Below are 18090 nucleotides of genomic sequence, written 5' to 3' on the forward strand. Positions count from 1 at the left end.
CTCCTCAGCCGGGGGGAACCAACCTCTAGGTCAAACATCTCTCTCTGTATTCTCAGACTCAAACCTCAAATCAAATCTGAACACAGAGATATGAAACTTCAATCGTCAATGAGCATCGCAGATAAAAATCCATACATTCTTCAGCCTTAAAGTATTTTACTGGTTTTATCTGCAATCTGATTTTTCATGGAACAAATTTCCACTAAAAGGATGAGAACTACCCTCTGAACCGCATCATCAAAAAACACCAACATTACAGATTTAATTAGAGCTAGCTTCATAGTAGTGTGAGAAATAGAAACAAAAGAAAATGCAGGTACGAAAATTTGTGGTGGATGTGCAGTTTAATCTGTAAAAATTAACCAAATCTAAGCCTAAAAGTTCCATCAGACTGACTTGATTTTATGCGATTCCTTAAAAAAATTGACCCAAAATAAACAGTTTGTATCAGATTCTGTAAATACTAGCAATACTAGATATTATGTGTGGCCAAAAGTCCATCAACAAAACTATTCAGAGGCTATTAGGATGAACTGCAGGCTGTGTTTATATGTTAGTAGTAAATTATGGGCATAAAGCGCAGGAAATTAACCAAATTTAAACTTGAAATTTCCATCAATATTATGTAATAAACAGTTTGCATCAGATTCTTTAAATGCTGCAAGCAACCAGAACAATAGCAGAAACAAATTCAAAATGTAGGAACTAAAACACACATTTTTTCACCTTCATATTTAAACATATCGTCCAAAATGTTACTTTCTTGCTTCTGTTTTCCAGCCTCCGTCTATCTAATCTCCACCAGAATGCTTCCTCTCCTTCTTTTATCCTCCTTTCTATCCGTGAAGCTTCTTCCTGCACTTTCTCCCCTTCAATCTAAGCCTTTCTCCTCTTTTTTTCCTCTTTCCGCTGCCCGACCACAGCGATCCGGAGGTTAATTAGCCCTCCGAGTGTCAGGCTGTTAGATGCCCTCCTCGCTACCTGCTAGCTGCCCTGTATCGCCTCGGCAGGCCGGCTAACAAGCGGCGGGCGTCAGCGGAAAGAAAAGAGGAGGGGAGCAAAGTGACGCCGAGACAGGACGATCATCTGAAGATAAATTTAGGTGAGAATGATGAGGACAAAAGGAGGGAGAGGAGGAGCAGAACAAAGGACAGAAGCTGTGACAGGGTGAAGGATGAATAAATAAAAGCCTGACCGATTATCACGGCCGATATTAGGAACATTTTTACAATTATCTGTATTGCTGATAATTTATTACTTATTGATAAATGAGATACAGCCTCCTCTCTGTGGTCTCAGAAAAGTCTCTGAACGAGAAACATAAAGCATGAAATAAGGATTTAAGAGCTGAACCTTTAAAGAGCTGAAGATTAAGAAAACACAGAAGAACAGCAAGAGAAACTGATCAAAGTCATTGATCCCACATAAACAGAGGAGACCATCCTCCTTTAGTCACTCCTGCTTCTATTTAACAGAATGTGGAGAATTCTGAGTCACTCTGGGAACATTTTGAGTCATTTTGGACAATTTTTTCAATGATACTGAAGATTTTTGAGTCGCTTTGGAAATGTTTAAATCATTTTGCAGAATTTTGAATCACTCTGGAAATGTTCTGAGTCATTTTAGAGAATTCTAGTCATTTCGTCCAGTTTTAAGCCATTGTAGAAACATTATTGTCAGTCGATTCCACGCAATCGGAGAAGATAATCCTATTTCTATGTTATCGCCTTTGGAGAATTTGGAGTCACTTGGAAAACTCTGAGCAATTTTTGTCAAATTTTGATCATTCTGGGCCATTTTTAAAAGAATTTTGATGATTTTTTGAGTCACTTTGGAAAAGTTTTTATTCATTACGGAGAATTTTTAATCACTTTGGAAATGTTTTGAGTCATTTTGGACGATTCTGTAACCATTTTTTAAAAAAATGAGTCGCTTCAGAATATTTTGAGTCATTTTGTCTAATTTTAAGCAATTTTTAGAAACATTTCTGTCAGCTGATCTCACATAAACGGAGGAGAACATCCTGATATAAGCACTCCTGTTTCTATTTCATTTTAGTTGAAGAATTTCTGTCGAATTTTGTGTTTTTGGATGATGTTTTTGGAAAACTTTTTAATCATTATGGAGAACTTTTAATCACTTTGGAAATGCTCTTAGTCATTTTAGAAAAAAATGTTGAGTCATCTTTGTCAGATTTTACATCATTTTGGACAAAAAAAATCTGAGTTGCTTTGGGAAAGTTTCGAGTCATTTTAGAGACTTTTAAGTCATTTTGCAAACATCTGGTCAGTGGATATCCCATAAACAGAGGAGAGCGTCCTGATTTAATCAATCCTGTTTCCATTTTACAGAGTCAGTTATAATCACCGTTAAGGTTTGGTCAATTTCCGCCCGAAATTTCTACTGAGATTTACAGAAAGTAAATTGAATGCTGTTCTTGAACTGTTTGGAGTACATGCATGGTTGGGGTCTCATTTGAAAGCTGACAACCTGAATTTTCACCCAGTGCAGTCAGAATTACTCTAGGTGCTACTGGCACAGAGTTATGTATGTTGGAACACACTGAATTAGGATGAATTTTTTTTCTCGCCTACATTTTTTCCCTAATAAAACACCTGAAAATCAGTGTGGCAGCACTGCAACAGCTTGAAAACACAATATTGCAAAAGCCTGGGGTCTTACATAGTTCAGGTCAAAATTTCAGAGCAATACTACAAGAAATGAGTGTTTCACACATGTATTTGTACTGATATGCTCCGCCCCTGTCAATGTTGGATACACTCTTTATACACTGTGCACACTCTCTACAGAATGGTATAAATTCCTTTTCACTTCATTTTCCACTTCATTTTCATTCCAAAAACTCATAAAGAACTCAAAAAATCACTTCAGATAGGCTTCAGTGTCGATCACACACACAGATTGAGAGGAATACAGAGAAACAGCAGGTGGACCCCGGAGCTCACGAATGAAATATCATATCAAGCCGCTGGCAGAGGCGGGATTTATAGGCAAGCCATTCAGCAAGCTCATTGGCTACCAGGCCTGTCAATCTAACGTTTCCTCCGGCGTGATTTGCTGAGAAACAAGTCAATCAAGTGATGTAATCGATATCTGTCAGACTCGGCCATGGTTGGGTAAATCGCCGAAGTAGGCGGAAACGAGTCACCTGATTGGTTGAAGTCCGGTTTGAAGCGGTCGAGAAGCCTCCAGTATCCATTTTGAATCGCGAACAAAGAAAATAGGACCGTGTATGATAAAGTTATAATAGAAAGATGCAGTGAATATGAAACGCACAGCGCCACCACGCGCCGCGTGCACGCGCACGGAGCCGATCGTTTTCTGGATTTTTACCTATTTCGAGACATGTTTTGGCCAAAGTATTATACTGGATTGTTTCCTCTGGATGGCTAAGCTTGGGTTCTGGCCGGTTTTTGTGGATTATCTTCTTTTATGACCAGAAACGAGCGTCCAAACTGCGTCGACAGGTGAGCTGTGCACGTTTACTTGACTTGTTGTTTGTTGGATAAATGTGTTTATATTACCCGCTGTGGTAATCACATCTGAAAGTGGTTTATACCGGCGGATTCATGAGAATCTCAGCTTTCTATGTGTGTATAGTGTTTGTATAATCGTGTTTGCAGTGTCCTTCTATTTAAAAAAAAGCGTATACCGATAAAAAAACGGCCCGCCCGCGGGCCGCCGTACTTTAACGGGTTAAGAAGTCTAGTAATGAATGACAGGTTCTCTGATATCACATGTTGTTAAAACATTACATTTAATCTATATCGCCTCCAGATGTCGTTTATCTGCTATTTTTGATTACCAAACAGTTGGCTAAATGCATTAATTATTAAAATGTGTTCAATTAATTAGATTTTAAATAAATAAATAAGTACAAATTAAATGTAAATTTTGAAAATTAAAACAAATTGGTTGATTCTAAAAAAAACAGGAAACCAATGGGAGAGATTTTGACAACAAAACAGAAAATTGTCTGGAAAATAAGTGAGGGGTGGAGACGGAGATAAAGTGAAGGAATGAAAGATGGAGAGAAGGAAAAGGGACGAAAAATTATGGAAGAAAAATGAAAGCAAAATAGAAAAATTAACTACAAAGGCGAACAGAGTTTCAGAGCTATTCAAAGCAAAAAGATAAAATTCTGATTGTTGAATGTTGTAAAAGAGGTGAGATTAAAGACGGTAAAAGTGAAGAGGTCATAAAAGAAAACAGAGAGGAATAAAAACCCCATAGAGCGGTGGGAAAATGTGAATAAAGATGTGAAGATGGAGGTGGTGAGAGCATGCAGGGAGCTGAGCAGAAGAAATAACAGGAGGGAAGGTGATTGGCAGGTGAAAGGAAGGAAAAGAAAGCTGGAGACGGCAGAGGAGGACTGAAACAGGGAAGTAAATGAGCAGAGCTGACAGACAAGTGAGACGGAAACCAGAGACAGTTAACGGAAAGAGGTGAGAGCAGAGGAAGGGAAATGAAACCGGAGCGAAAAGGATGAATAGAAAGATGAGGGACGATGGCTATGAATACAAACAGACCCTCAGCAGGCAAAAACAAACAAAAACTGGGGTTGGAGTCTCTTCTGTGTGTTATCTGTGGACCAATGAGCTGGATGGTTTGTTAAAAGTCATGCTGAGCATCATTAACTGACTGGTTTTTATAATTTAAAGATAATCTGAAAGGATCGGCTGAAGCTGGTCAACGCCTTCGTCGCCTTTTACAAGATGTGCAGCCCGACAGACGGAAAGATCAGCAGAGAAACTAAAAATCCCCACAAAGAATGTAAAAGTCACTTCAAAAATACCCAACATGCCTCCAAAATGTCTGAAATCAGCACAGAGGAGGTAAAATCACAAAAAAAAGATGTGAAATAAGCAGAGAAGATATAAAATCACCACAAATTATGTCCAAAATCAGCACAGAGGTGGTAAATTTGTCAAAAAAAAAGATGTGAAATAATCAGAAAAGATGTCAAATCACCACAAAATCCTCTGAAAAAGGTGTGAAATAACCAGAGAAGATATAAAATCACCACAAAAAGACATAACATCCTCCCAAAAAATGTCCAAAATTAGCAGAGGGATTAAAATTGCCAAAAAAGATGTGAAATAACCAGAAAAGATCCAAAATCACCACAAAACAACACAAAAACCCCCGAAAACGGTGTGAAATAACCCGAAAAAATTTAAAATCACCACAAACAGATCCAAAATCAACTTTAAAAAAGTGAAATCACCACAAAACGACACAAAATCCCCCCCCAAAAGAAGTGAAATCCCCAGAAAACGGTACAAAATAAGCATAGGATGATGTAAAAATCAGAAAAAAAAAAAATCAGTGACATCATCAGAAAGGATACAAAATCACCACAAAACAGCACAAAATTACCAGAAAAAGATGCAAAGTCACGCCATAAAGACATGTTACAATTAAATAACACATGAAATCAGCACGTTAAGATGAAAAATCAGCACTAAATCACTGCAAAATTGTCCAACAAAACAAATCAGCCCAACAAAAAGGCACAAAATCTCCACATAAGTGAGCTGAAATCACCACAGAAATTCAAAATACCCCAAAAAACACCAAAGGCAACAAAACCCACCATTTATCACAGCAAGACAATGTAAAACCAGAAACAAACGTCAGATTTTAAACTTTTCTCAAACCGTTATGTGTGACGGATCTGGACAAATTAACTAAATCGAAGCTAAAAATTTCCAGCAAAATAATTTGATTCCATATGAGTCACTTTAAAATTTCCACAAACAGCACGAAAAATACCAAAAATGTCCAAAATGACATAATTTGTCCGTTTTTTTTCCCAAAATGATTGATGATTTTTGTAAAATTATTCAAAATCAGTCTGAAAAGTTGAAAGTGAGATAAAGTGATCATGACAGTAAAATCAAACATCCTGGATCAATAAAATAAATGCAGCATGGCACAGAAATTGTGAACAGAGCAGCGAGATGTTCGAGGATACATTCAGCATGGAGAAACATCTTCCTATCTTTGTAGAGACGACGTCCAAATATGCAAAGAAGTCAAAAATGTAAGTGAAACATCTGTAGCGTGTAGTCATCACTTTTCATGTTGTACATGTTGATTTCTAGTTTTTGTAAAATAAACAATCGTAAAAAACAACTTACGGCGTTATAAATTCGTTGTTCTTTACAGTTTTAAGCTGTCTCTACTTTGTTGTTCTGTTTCCTCTGTTTCCAGCCAACACTGAGTAAAAAACACCCAGAAACTGCTATACAAAGTTAAGTACACACGTGGACAAAATTGTTGGTACCCCTCAGTTAAAGAAGGAAAAACCCACAATTCTCACTGAAATCACTTGAAACTCACAAAAGTAACAATAAATAAAAATTTATTGAAAATTAAATAATCAAAATCAGCCATCACTTTTGAATTGTTGATTAACATAATTATTTAAAAAAACAAACTAATGAAATAGGGCTGGACAAAAATGATGGTACCCATAACTTAATATTTTGTTGCACAACCTTTTGAGGCAATCACTGCAATTAAACGATTTCTGTATTTGTCAATGAGCGTTCTACAGCTGTCAACAGGTATTTTGGCCCACTCCTCATGAGCAAACAGCTCCAGTTGTCTCAGGTTTGATGGGTGTCTTCTCCAAATGGCATGTTTCAGCTCCTTCCACATATGTTCAATGGGATTCAGATCTGGGCTCATAGAAGGCCACTTTAGAATAGTCCAACGCTTTTCTCTCAGCCATTCTTGGGTGTTTTTGGCTGTGTGTTTTGGATCGTTGTCCTGTTGGAAGACCCATGACCTGCGACTGAGACCAAGCTTTCTGACACTAGGCAGCACATTTCTCTCCAGAATGCCTTGATAGTCTTCAGATTTCATCGTACCTTGCACACTTTCAAGACACCCTGTGCCAGATGCAGCAAAGCAGCCCCAAAACATTACTGAGCCTCCTCCATGTTTCACCGTAGGGACAGTGTTCTTTTCTTCGTATGCTTGGTTTTTGAGTCTATGAACATAGAGTTGATGTGCCTTACCAAAAAGCTCCAGTTTGGTCTCATCTGTCCAAAGGACATTCTCCCAGAAGCTTTGTGGCTTGTCAACATGCATTTTTGCAAATTCCAGTCTGGCTTTTTTATGAGTTTTTTTCAGCAGTGGTGTCCTCCTTGGTCGTCTCCCATGAAGTCCACTTTGGCTCAAACAACGACGAATGGTGCGATCTGACACTGATGTACCTTGGCCTTGGAGTTCACCTTTAATTTCTTTGGAGGTTGCTCTGGGCTCTTTGGATACAATTCCAACGATCCGTCTCTTCAATTTGTCATCAATTTTCCTCTTGCGGCCACGTCCAGGGAGGTTGGCTACTGTCCCGTGGGTCTTGAACTTCTGAATAATATGAGCCACTGTTGTCACAGGAACTTCAAGCTGTTTAGAGATGGTCTTATAGCCTTTACCTTTAAGATGTTTGTCTATAATTTTTTTTCGGATGTCCTGGGACAATTCTCTCCTTCGCTTTCTGTTGTCCATGTTCAGTGTGGTACACACCTTTTCACCAAACAGCAGGGTGACTACTTGTCTCCCTTTAAATAGGCAGACTGACTGATTATGAGTTTGGAAACACCTGTGATGTCAATTAAATGACACACCTGAGTTAATCATGTCACTCTGGTCAAATAGTTTTCAATCTTTTATAGAGGTACCATCATTTTTGTCCAGGCCTGTTTCATTAGTTTGTTTTTTTAAATAATTATGTTAATCAACAATTCAAAAGTAATGGCTGTTTTTGATTATTTAATTTTCAATAAATTTTTATTTATTGTTACTTTTGTGAGTTTCAAGTGATTTCAGTGAGAATTGTGGGTTTTTCCTTCTTTAACTGAGGGGTACCAACAATTTTGTCCACGTGTGTATGACAGTAAGGAGTCTACATTTTTTACATGGAAACACGTGCTGACGTGAAAATCAAAAGCCCAGGAGTTTAAATTGCAGTTAAAAATGAGGCCACAGTGGCTAAAAATGGGGCAGCGACGATGAAATATCCCAAAATGCTGGGGGTTGAGCGGTTAATCAGCATCAAAACCAAGCATTCAGTTACCAACTTTGATTCCAACATTTTTCTTTCATGATTTCTCAGCAGCAGCAGGAAATTAAACTACTAAAACGCCACTAAAAGCTGATTTTTAGCACAAAACGAGAATAATTCTAACTTTGCAGACTTCTGTACATTTTCTCTCTCGTAGATGAAGAAAGAAATTGTAAAAAAAGAATTCAAATGTTCTTTTTTGGTGACATTTCTGAAGGTTGCTTCCATTCTCTTAACCGTCAAATGGAACAAAGTTCCTGAGATGTGCTAAAATGTTTGGTCAGAGTGGGAAGAAACTGTATTTTTAAGACCGTCTGACACATTTTAGGTGAATAAAAGAAAGACGGTGCTCACCACGCTGAAGTCCAGGTTCTGTTCGATCCACTCCTGGCCGTCCTTGAACTCCTCGTGCAGACCCATGATGTACAGAGTGTCCAGAGCGTCCACGATGGAGGCTCCCAGCTGAGAGTTACCTGGAGGAAAACAGTGAAATTACACTTTAGATATGTGTGCAAAGCCTTTGGGAATTCCAAGTTTAAAAACAGGAAACCGCTCACATGAGTCTTTATAGATGCTATTAAAACTGTAATCAGCAAAGATCCAGAGTCTCAAGGAGAAAACACAGATTCACATGGAAGAAGACGAAAACTGTACAAGAATCAATGCAAAGATGATTCTTTCCAACATTCAGTCAGTTCATAAATGTTAAGGCTTTCACCCCCCCCAAAAAAAAATAAAAACATAAAAACAAAGAGAAATAACATAAAATGAATAAACGGCAGCAAAATGAATTTGATATGAGCCACATTTTTAGAACAACTTCTGGACGTATTTTTATACTTTAAAATACATTTTTAGGACATACTTTTCTACTCATATTTATATTTTTAGGACATATTTTTCTATTTATGTGTAACTTTTTTAATTTTTTTTTTTTTTACTTATGTTTCTATTTTTGGGACATATTTTCTGCTTTTTTAGGTCATATTTTTCTACTTGTGTTTTTTTTTAGGTCATATTTTTGTACTTTTTTAGGACAATATTTAATTTATGCTAATATTTTTAGGTCATTCTTCTATTTTTTAAGGTCATATTTTTCTACTTTTTCTGAACATATGAATCAACTTGTGATATTACTTGTAGGACATACTTTTCTACTGTGTAGGACCTATTTTTCAATGTAGATATCTATTTTTAGCACATATTTTTCTACTTAAGTTTACATTTTTAGGAAATATTTTTCTACTTATGTTTTATTTTTCTGTGACTTTCTACTGTTTTTAGGACACATTTTTTAATTTATGTTTATATTTTTAGGTCATATTCTTCTAGTTTTTTTAGGAAATATTTTTCTACTCATGGTTTTATTTTGAGGTCACATTTTTCTACTTACATCTATATTTTCAGGTCACATTCTTCTATTTTTTAGGACACATTTTTTAATTTATGTTTATATTTTTAGGTCATATTCATCTATTTTTCTTAGGATGTATTTTTCTATTTTTTAGGACATTTTTCGACTTCTGATTATATTTCTATGTGAAATTCTTCTACTCTTTTTAGGACATATTTTTCCTATTTTTTGGACATATTTTTGTACCAATGTTTATATTTTTAGGACATACTTTTCTACTTTGGTGTATATTTTTAGGTCACATTTTTAGGTCATATTCTTCTACTCTTTTAGGACATATTTTTCTACTTATCTTTACATTTTTAGGTGACATTTTTGCTTTTTTTCAGACATTTTTCTTCTTACGTTTATATTTTTATGTGCCATTTTTCCTTTTTTTCAGACATATTTTTCTACTTAGGTTTATATGTTTAGGTCACATTTTAGGTCATATTCTTCTATTCTCTGTAGGACATATTTATGTTTATATTTTCATGTGACTTTCTTCTACTTTCTAAGGACATATTTTTCAAAGTTTTTTGGACATATTTTTCTATTTGTTTTAGGACATATTGTTCTACTCATGTTCATCTATATATTTGTACACTTTATATTTCTGATTTTTAATAGGAGCAGCTATACCATTTCTCCTCTGGGATCAATAAAGTATTTTTGATTCTGATAACTATGTAAAACAAAACTAAACAGCTGATTGAATGAAACCTCCTCACTAACACGTAAAACAAAGCAGCGAGGCGTTCCCACATCTCATCAGATCATCTTCCTTCTACAACTTGGAGGCTATCGGGGTTTTATTCTCCGCTGTTCATACATTAACATCACATTTAGCAGCAGTCAGCTTCCTCCTTTCATATCAGGCTTGGACTGAGCCTGGCCGCCGTCCCTCCTTATCTAGGCCTGCATTCAAACGGGGCTCTGCAGCGTTATTATCATTACAGACAGGAACCTCTAAATCACTCTAAAAATACACGGCGGCCAGGCGGCGAGGCCGACAGCGAGGAGCTCTGGCCTCCTGCCGGATCCCGACAGATCGGCCAAGCTGAGCCCCTCTGCTGCTCCACGCCACCCCCCACCTCCTCCGTCTGTCGCCGCCGTCACCTCCGGGTTCGCTTCAGGCCTTCAGAGCAACGTGACGCCACTGAGACGGAGAAGTGTCACAGTTCTGGAGCCGGAGAACCGCCGTTTGATGTCAGGGCTTTGGACCGCAGAGCTATTACTATTATTATGCTCCACAGCTACAGAAACGCTGCCACCGAGACAGTAATACGTGGGACCAACAGTACGGAATGGAGTCCTGCTTCACTCTGAAATGCAAAATATTTTGTAAGAATTTTTAAAAGCATTCTTCTTTTTTTAAAAACTCGTGTTTGGGGTTTGTTCTCGTCACCTTGGGAACGACCTCGTGATCACACCTGAGCGTCTCTCCATCTCCTTTCTGCTCCATCTTTTTATCTGCCCTCCCTTTTAAACGAACCATCTGCTGCTTCTCATTCATCAGTGTCTCGCTGCTTTTTCTATAATCTTTCCCTCATCGCTCCGTTCAAACCCAGATTCCCACATATTTGTCATCAAGCCTCCACTAATACTCCCTTTTCCCCTCTTATCGTCCCCTCGACCCTGTTATGTGTAATATAACGAAACAGGGAAAAATCTCTAAAATAACTGTTAAATTATTTACAATATAAAAAAAATACTTTAATAAAGATATTTTTCCTTTAAATAACTGCAAAATGATAGATGTTTTTTTTCTGATTTAAACACAGTAAATTTAGACATTATTTACAATTTTGGTCATTTAAAGGGTTGGAATATAAATTAACTCTATTTCTCTGTGATTTTACTAGCTATTATCTGTGATTTAAAAAACAGGGAAAAATCTGGAAAATAAGTATTTTTAAAAAACTATTTACAACTTTTAAAAAATATTTTAACAAATATATTTTTCTTTAAATAACTGTAAAATGATAGATTTTTGGGTGATTTAAATACAGTAAAGTTAGACATTATTTACAATTTTGGTCATTTTTTAAGGTTTATTTTTCTGTGATTTTACCACCTACTAACTGAAATTTTAAAAAACTGAGAAAATCTGGACAAAAACTTATTTACAATTTTAAAAACAATTTACCACACATAATTTTTCTTTTAAATAACAGCAAATAACTGTAAAATGACAGATGTTGTTTTCGGATTTAAATACTGTAAAAAATAGTGTTTAATTTAGATATTATTTACAATTTTGGTCACTTTTTAAGGGGTTAGGATATAAATTAATTCTATTTTTCTGTGATTTTATTAGCCATTATCAGAATTTTTAAAAAACAGTGAAAAATCTGTAAAATAACTGTTAAAAAACATTACAACTTTGAAAAAAATGCTTTAACACATAATTTTTGCTTCAAATAAATGTAAAAAGATAGATGTTTTATGTTGATTTAAATACAGTGAATATAGTGTTTAATTTAGACATTATTTACAGTTTTGGCCATTTTTTTAGGGCTCATTTTTCTGTGATTTTACCAGCTATTATCTGTAATTTAACAAACAGGGAAAATTTGTAATACAACAGGAAATAAAAACCCATTTACCATTTTTAAAATCCTTGAACACACATTTTTACTTTAAATAAAAATATTTTTAAAATTTTTTGCTGCAACATTTCAAAGTTCCCTTCGATTCCACCTGACATCTTCGTAGAAACGGCTGCCGTGAGCTTCCACTGTTCATGCGACAGCATCATGAAGCTGAACTTCACAGAGGAGGTAGAGGGCTGCCAGCGCTGCGCATCTGAGACAAATTGACTGGGATGAGGTATATTTGGGGAATCACGGTGACTCCTGACACAGATGCATGTCAGCTGCTTTGTCCTGCTCTGATTGAATCACACCTTCCCCCTGCTTCCACTGGAGTCTCTCTTCTAAACCCTCTCTCCATCTATCACCATTCCACCTCTCTCTCTCTCTCTCCTCCTCCTCCATTATCAGCCACTGTCGAACGCCCGCCGTGTGCCGGTTTCATTAGAGCTTCTCCGCTGTGAATTCACTGGAGCCCTTTATTCAGACTCCGTGCTGCCGCTCTGTAAAGCTCTGGGAGACGATGGAGAGCTCAGGTATGCGTGTCGGAGATGTAGCAGGAATTCATTAGCGGTTTGAAGGAGATGAGGACGGAGGAAGCTGCAGAGATGGTGCATGGGCATCCATGTTTGTAGTTTGTTCTCTGCATTACACCCTCTGAACATGTTCATCGTCCAACTGTTCCATCCAACGCTGGAAACCGTACAGCTGAGCGAGGACTCCAAGGACAGCAGCTACAGATCCTCTGGATGGTCCAGTTTGACTGAAAGTTTGTCTGCTTCAGCAAAGTCAATGAGATGGGTTCACTGTGAGGTCTGTGCATCAATCAGAAGAACTGGGACACTGGAAAATCTTACAGTTGTTGCACCTTAAATAATGTGTTCCAAGTATCCCACAATGCATCGTGAAAAGTAGCGCACAATCAAAGGTCACTAACCAAGTATTATGTCTTTCTGATGGCTATTTTCTAGTATTAAAACTTGTTTTAAAGCATTAAGATGAGTTTATGGGTGTTAAACATATTTTGTGTGTTAGTATTTTACAGTGTTAAAACATAAGTCATAGTGCAATGACGTATGTGCTAGAGTGCCAAGATGTATTTTACAGTGTTACAATGAATTTTCAAGCTTTTAGAAGTACTTTCCAGTGTTAAAATGTATTTTCTAGCGTTAAGGCTTCTTTGTTTCTTTTTTACAGCGTACAGACATATTTTCTAGAGTTAGGATGTATTTCTTAGGTTTAAGAAGTACTTTCTAGTTTTAACATTTTTTCTATATTGAAGAATAATTAATAGCACTAAGATGCTGTTTATAGTGTTAAAACGTCTATTGTAGACTGTTAAAACATATTTTCTAGCATTAAGATGTATTTTCTAGTCCCCTCAGATGTATTTCACAGTGGTAAGATGTATTTTATATTGTTAAAATGGAAGTTATAGTGTCATGATGTATTTTCTAGGATGTATTTTCTAGCGTAAAGAAGTATTTTCTAGTGTTCAGAGGTATTATTGTAGTATTAAGCCATGTTTTGTAGTGCTAGCATGCATTTTCTTGAGGTTAGGTGCATTTTATAGTCAGATTTCATAGCGTTAAGAAGCATTTTCTCGTGGTAAAACATTTTGTAGAGTTAAGACATATTTTCTAATGTTGAGATCATTTTCTACCATTAAGAAGTATTTTCTAGTTTTAACACATATTTTCTAGTATTAAAACATAATTTATAGTGTTAAGACGTACTTTAAAGTGCTATGAGGCATTACATATCTATATCTAGAAATATATATGTACACACACAAACATTTTCTACAGCTAAGACATATTTAGACATGGTAAGATGCATTTTCTAGCATTAAGAAGTATTTTCCAGTATTAATATGTATTTTATAGAGTTAAAACATAATTTATAGTATTAGGACATATTTTCTAGACATAGGATGTAGTTTCTAGCATTAAGAAGTATTTTTTAGTATTTGGACGTACTTTCAAGCGTTAAGTACTTTTCAGTCTTAATGTATTTTTTGTATTAAAAATTCATTAATTGTATCAAGATGCATTTTCTAGTACTAAAACATATTTTTTCAGTGTTAAGACAGGATTTCTAATGTCAGGACGTATTTCATGGTGCCAACACGTTTTCTACAAAATATATCTTTTCTATATGTGTAGCTTTTTGAAATGACAAAAGGCACAAGACTAATGACGTGAAATATGTCATGAAGATGTTATTTTTTAATAATTAATGCATGAATTCTTGCAATTTGACTGAAAATTTATTTTTTGAGGTCACAATGTCCTTTGACCAAAAAATTCTAATTAGTTCATGGTTGAGTCAAAGTGGACATTAGTGCTGAAAGTAATGAAATTCCCTCCAGGCCTTCCTGATTTACTGAGTTCACAAAATATGGGACACGTGGAGGTAACAGTAGGGATCCAGTGAGCAAGCAAACATTGGTAACTGGTACCATCTACTGACAGTCTGATCTGCTGTGTTTCAGGAGAATCTCTAAGTTTAGCTGCAGAAAACATATCTTCCAGTGCTACAATGCATCTTATAGTGTTAAGACACATTTTATAGTACAAACAATAGTGCACCAAACCTCTGAAAAGTGCATGAACCTCTCCATGCCACCCAACAAACCTTCAACTACTGGAAACTACTTTCAGTCATATGACAAAATGACCAACAATATTCACTGTAGTGCAGCCCAAGCACTGTCAGATCATTGACTTTCCACATTCAGACACTGAAAAAAGCATGTAGTAAAAAAAGAACGGCTTAAACGTACAAAACTTTTATCTGCACCTTTATTCCTGTTGACTGTCATTTACATAAGAAATTACCACTATATGTGGGGACTGACGAAAAGGTAAAAAATGAAAATAATGGGTGCAACTAAATGAGTAAATTAAACTAAATTCAAGGTTTTTTCACATCAGTGCAGCTAATATACATTCTGAGGCAATGCACAGTGAGTTTGACTCATTGCATCTTTGAGTCCAGGTGAATGTTTGTGCCAAATTTGAAGAAATTTCATCCAGGTGTTTGAGAGATATCAGGTTCACAAGAAAGGAAAGGATGGACTGACCCCAGGGAGATCCTCTTGGAACTCCTTTAGAGAAGTCATAGGTGTCTTTGTGATCTCCCTCACTAGTCTCTTTCTTGCACATTTGCAACTACATTAGTAAATTAAACTCAATTCAAGTTTTTTTTCACTCCAGTGCAGCTAATATATATTCTGAGGTAATGCACAGTGAGTTTGACCTTTACTCACTGCATCTTTGTTTCCAGGTAAATGTTTGTGCCAAATTTGAAGAAATTCCCTCCAGGTGTTTGAAAGATATCAGGTTCACTAGAAAGGAAAGGACGGGCTGACAACCAGAATCCACAACGCCTCGGGCGTTGGCTGTTGCTGCCTCATTGGCATAACAAAGGAACATCACCGAGTTGTTCTTTTGTATTCAGCTCAGTCGTTTAGTCTTTGTTCCAACTTGTTAGTCCTTGTTAGAGCAGAAAGAATCAGTCACAGCTCCAGGTCCACCGTGGCTCTTCAGCCTGTTCTGTAATAAGCCCAGAGGCGGTAACGCCAAGTCAACTTCCCAGGCCGATCCAGACCAGTCTGGCTGGCAACAGACCCCCGGACACCAACTTATTTGGCACCAGAACGAAACATCTGCTGTGTTCTGTTTGGTGCCTCAGAGGGTTACTGGTTGGACTGGGCCTCCAGCTCAAGATGAGCTCTCTGGATAAACCCCAGTCCGAATGCCTGCCTCCAGGCCCGGAGCCAGACAGCTTCCGTCAGCACTGGTTCTACCATTAAGTCACTCGATGGCCTTCACTTGTCTGCACAAATAAAAGGAAGTAAATAACTCTGTAAGACAGAGAGGCATCAGAGGACCATCTCAGCCGAGCTCTGAATTTCAATGCCAGATTCGACAGGCCTACATTATATACAATATGTTCGACTAAACGCTGGCGCTACAGGCCAAGCAGGGATTACAGTGAATCGTACAGCACAAATCCACAGGCTGCATACACTAAATCCATATAATACTCCAGCTTTTTTTCTTCAGGGTTCCGTCTACAGTTATCTTGTTATTCACCGTAGAGCCCACCTTGAACGCACAGTTGTAAAAAAACAGGTGGCACCATTATCTGCAGCCATTTGGACTGGTTTGTTTTGGACAGCACAGGTGTCAAAGTACTTGGTTTTTAACGCCACGAGTCTTACAAATGAGCACATTTACAGAGTTTTCCTGGTGAAGAAGACAAACCATGCAAAATGAAAGTAAATCTTTTAAAGCAGGCAACCGGAACAGATTCTGCAAATTAGATTCACGGTTTAGTTTATGTCACTTAATCTGACGTGAGATTGTGGTTGAGGAAGAAAGAAGTTGGATGGATAGATGGATGGATGGATGGATGAACAGACGGACCGACAGAATGATAGATAGAATGATAGATCAAGAGATAGAACGACAGAATGATGGATGGATGGAAGGAACGATAGCACGATAAGTAGATAGACAGATAAATCGATAGTCTTTCAGCAAGGCCTACAGTGGTGCAATTTTCTTTTGGTTCTCTGTTCTTCTAAAAAGAACTTCAAAACACCTGACAACAAAATCAGAAATTTAATGAATAGATGTAGAATCTGAAGAAGGTCTAGCAGCTCTACAATCAATAGAAAATCACATATTTGCTTCAAGGCAACAATCTTCCACAAAGACAGTGAGACAAAAAAAAACTCTACAAAGAATGTTTTTCATCATGCACTCCATCTTTCTACCTCCAGATTTAAAAGAAACCGAAAAAGCCACTGAAATTTTCTACCTGCTCGACTATAATGCAGAATATTGGGGCTTTAAGCTGGTAACTAAGAAAGCAATGGGTTTTTCTTTTTCCTTTTCAACACCATGACTGTTACCTAGTCATTGAAATGTTGTTTCCTTACATTTAAATGGCCTTATTAGATACAAATGTCTAGTGTAATGTGAAAATGTAGGCTTTTATGTAGCTGAAAGACTAATATAACTATAAAAACTGAAGTAAAGTAATTTGAGTCAAACAAGGAATGTTGGTTAGGATGTAAAAACGTGGGCAATGGAGTGGAGAGCAAAAGATGAGCTTTTATGTTGTAGTTTAGCAAGGAAAAGGTCAGCAACTACTTCAAAATCCAACCTCATATTCATGGAGCAGAATCCTGATTGTATCAACTGAACAAAGTGCTTTTCAACATTGAATGATGGTCAGTATAGTTTGGATTTTTTTGACAAGAATTTACAAAAAATACTATATCATGTACCGTGTTTCAGAATCAGGCTGCTTCAGCTCATTCTTCTCTCGAGTCTTAGTTCGCATCATGACGCCACCACCATGCTTCACATCATGACGCTGCCACCACCATGCTCTATATCATGACATGACCACCGTGCTTCACACCATGATGCTGCCATGTTTTTGAGGATTGTCATCTCTAGAAAGATTCGCACATGAGCCATATTCCTTCCATTTCTTAAAGATAGATTTAACTTGATTCCCAGAAATATTAAATACCTTTGAATTCTATTCATGTTTTTAATCCTTTTCACAGAGTTTCTTGCAGTCTTCTTTAATCTTCATAGTGTAGTTCTATCCAGGAGTAGGGCTGCACCTAACGACGCGTCGACGAGTCGTCTGAGCATGATATGTCATCAAAAGCGGAAGTGAGCGCGCAATGCAACAGAAATTCCCTTCCGACCGGAGCGCGGAACACGGACGAACGTCGGCGCGGCATCGTGCTTGTATTATGTATGCACGCTGCAGCGCGGATGTCCACATTCTATCGTAAACATGGATGTCAGCGTTTACTATACAGCTGTATCTAAACGCGGACGTCCGCGCTGCATCGTGCATAATACATGCACGATGCAGCGCCGACGTTCGTCCGTGTTCCGCGCTCCGGTCGGAAGGGAATTTCTGTTGCATTGCGCACTCACTTCCGCTTTTGATGATGTATTGTGCTCAGACGA

At 37.2% G+C, this 18090-nt stretch overlaps 1 protein-coding gene across 3 annotated transcripts in view; it reads right to left on the reverse strand.

Annotated features, from left to right (window-relative positions):
• man1a2 (mannosidase, alpha, class 1A, member 2) overlaps positions 1-18090 on the reverse strand; it is a 207278-nt gene that overhangs the window by 94949 nt on the left and 94239 nt on the right. For all 3 annotated transcript variants that reach the window (XM_051959126.1, XM_051959128.1, XM_051959127.1), the window contains exon 5: positions 8450-8568. In XM_051959126.1, the coding sequence (XP_051815086.1) occupies positions 8450-8568 (119 nt within the window). The remainder of the gene's footprint in view (positions 1-8449; positions 8569-18090) is intronic.

This window comes from Acanthochromis polyacanthus, chromosome 14, assembly GCF_021347895.1.
Source record: "Acanthochromis polyacanthus isolate Apoly-LR-REF ecotype Palm Island chromosome 14, KAUST_Apoly_ChrSc, whole genome shotgun sequence".
NCBI lineage: Eukaryota > Metazoa > Chordata > Actinopteri > Pomacentridae > Acanthochromis > Acanthochromis polyacanthus.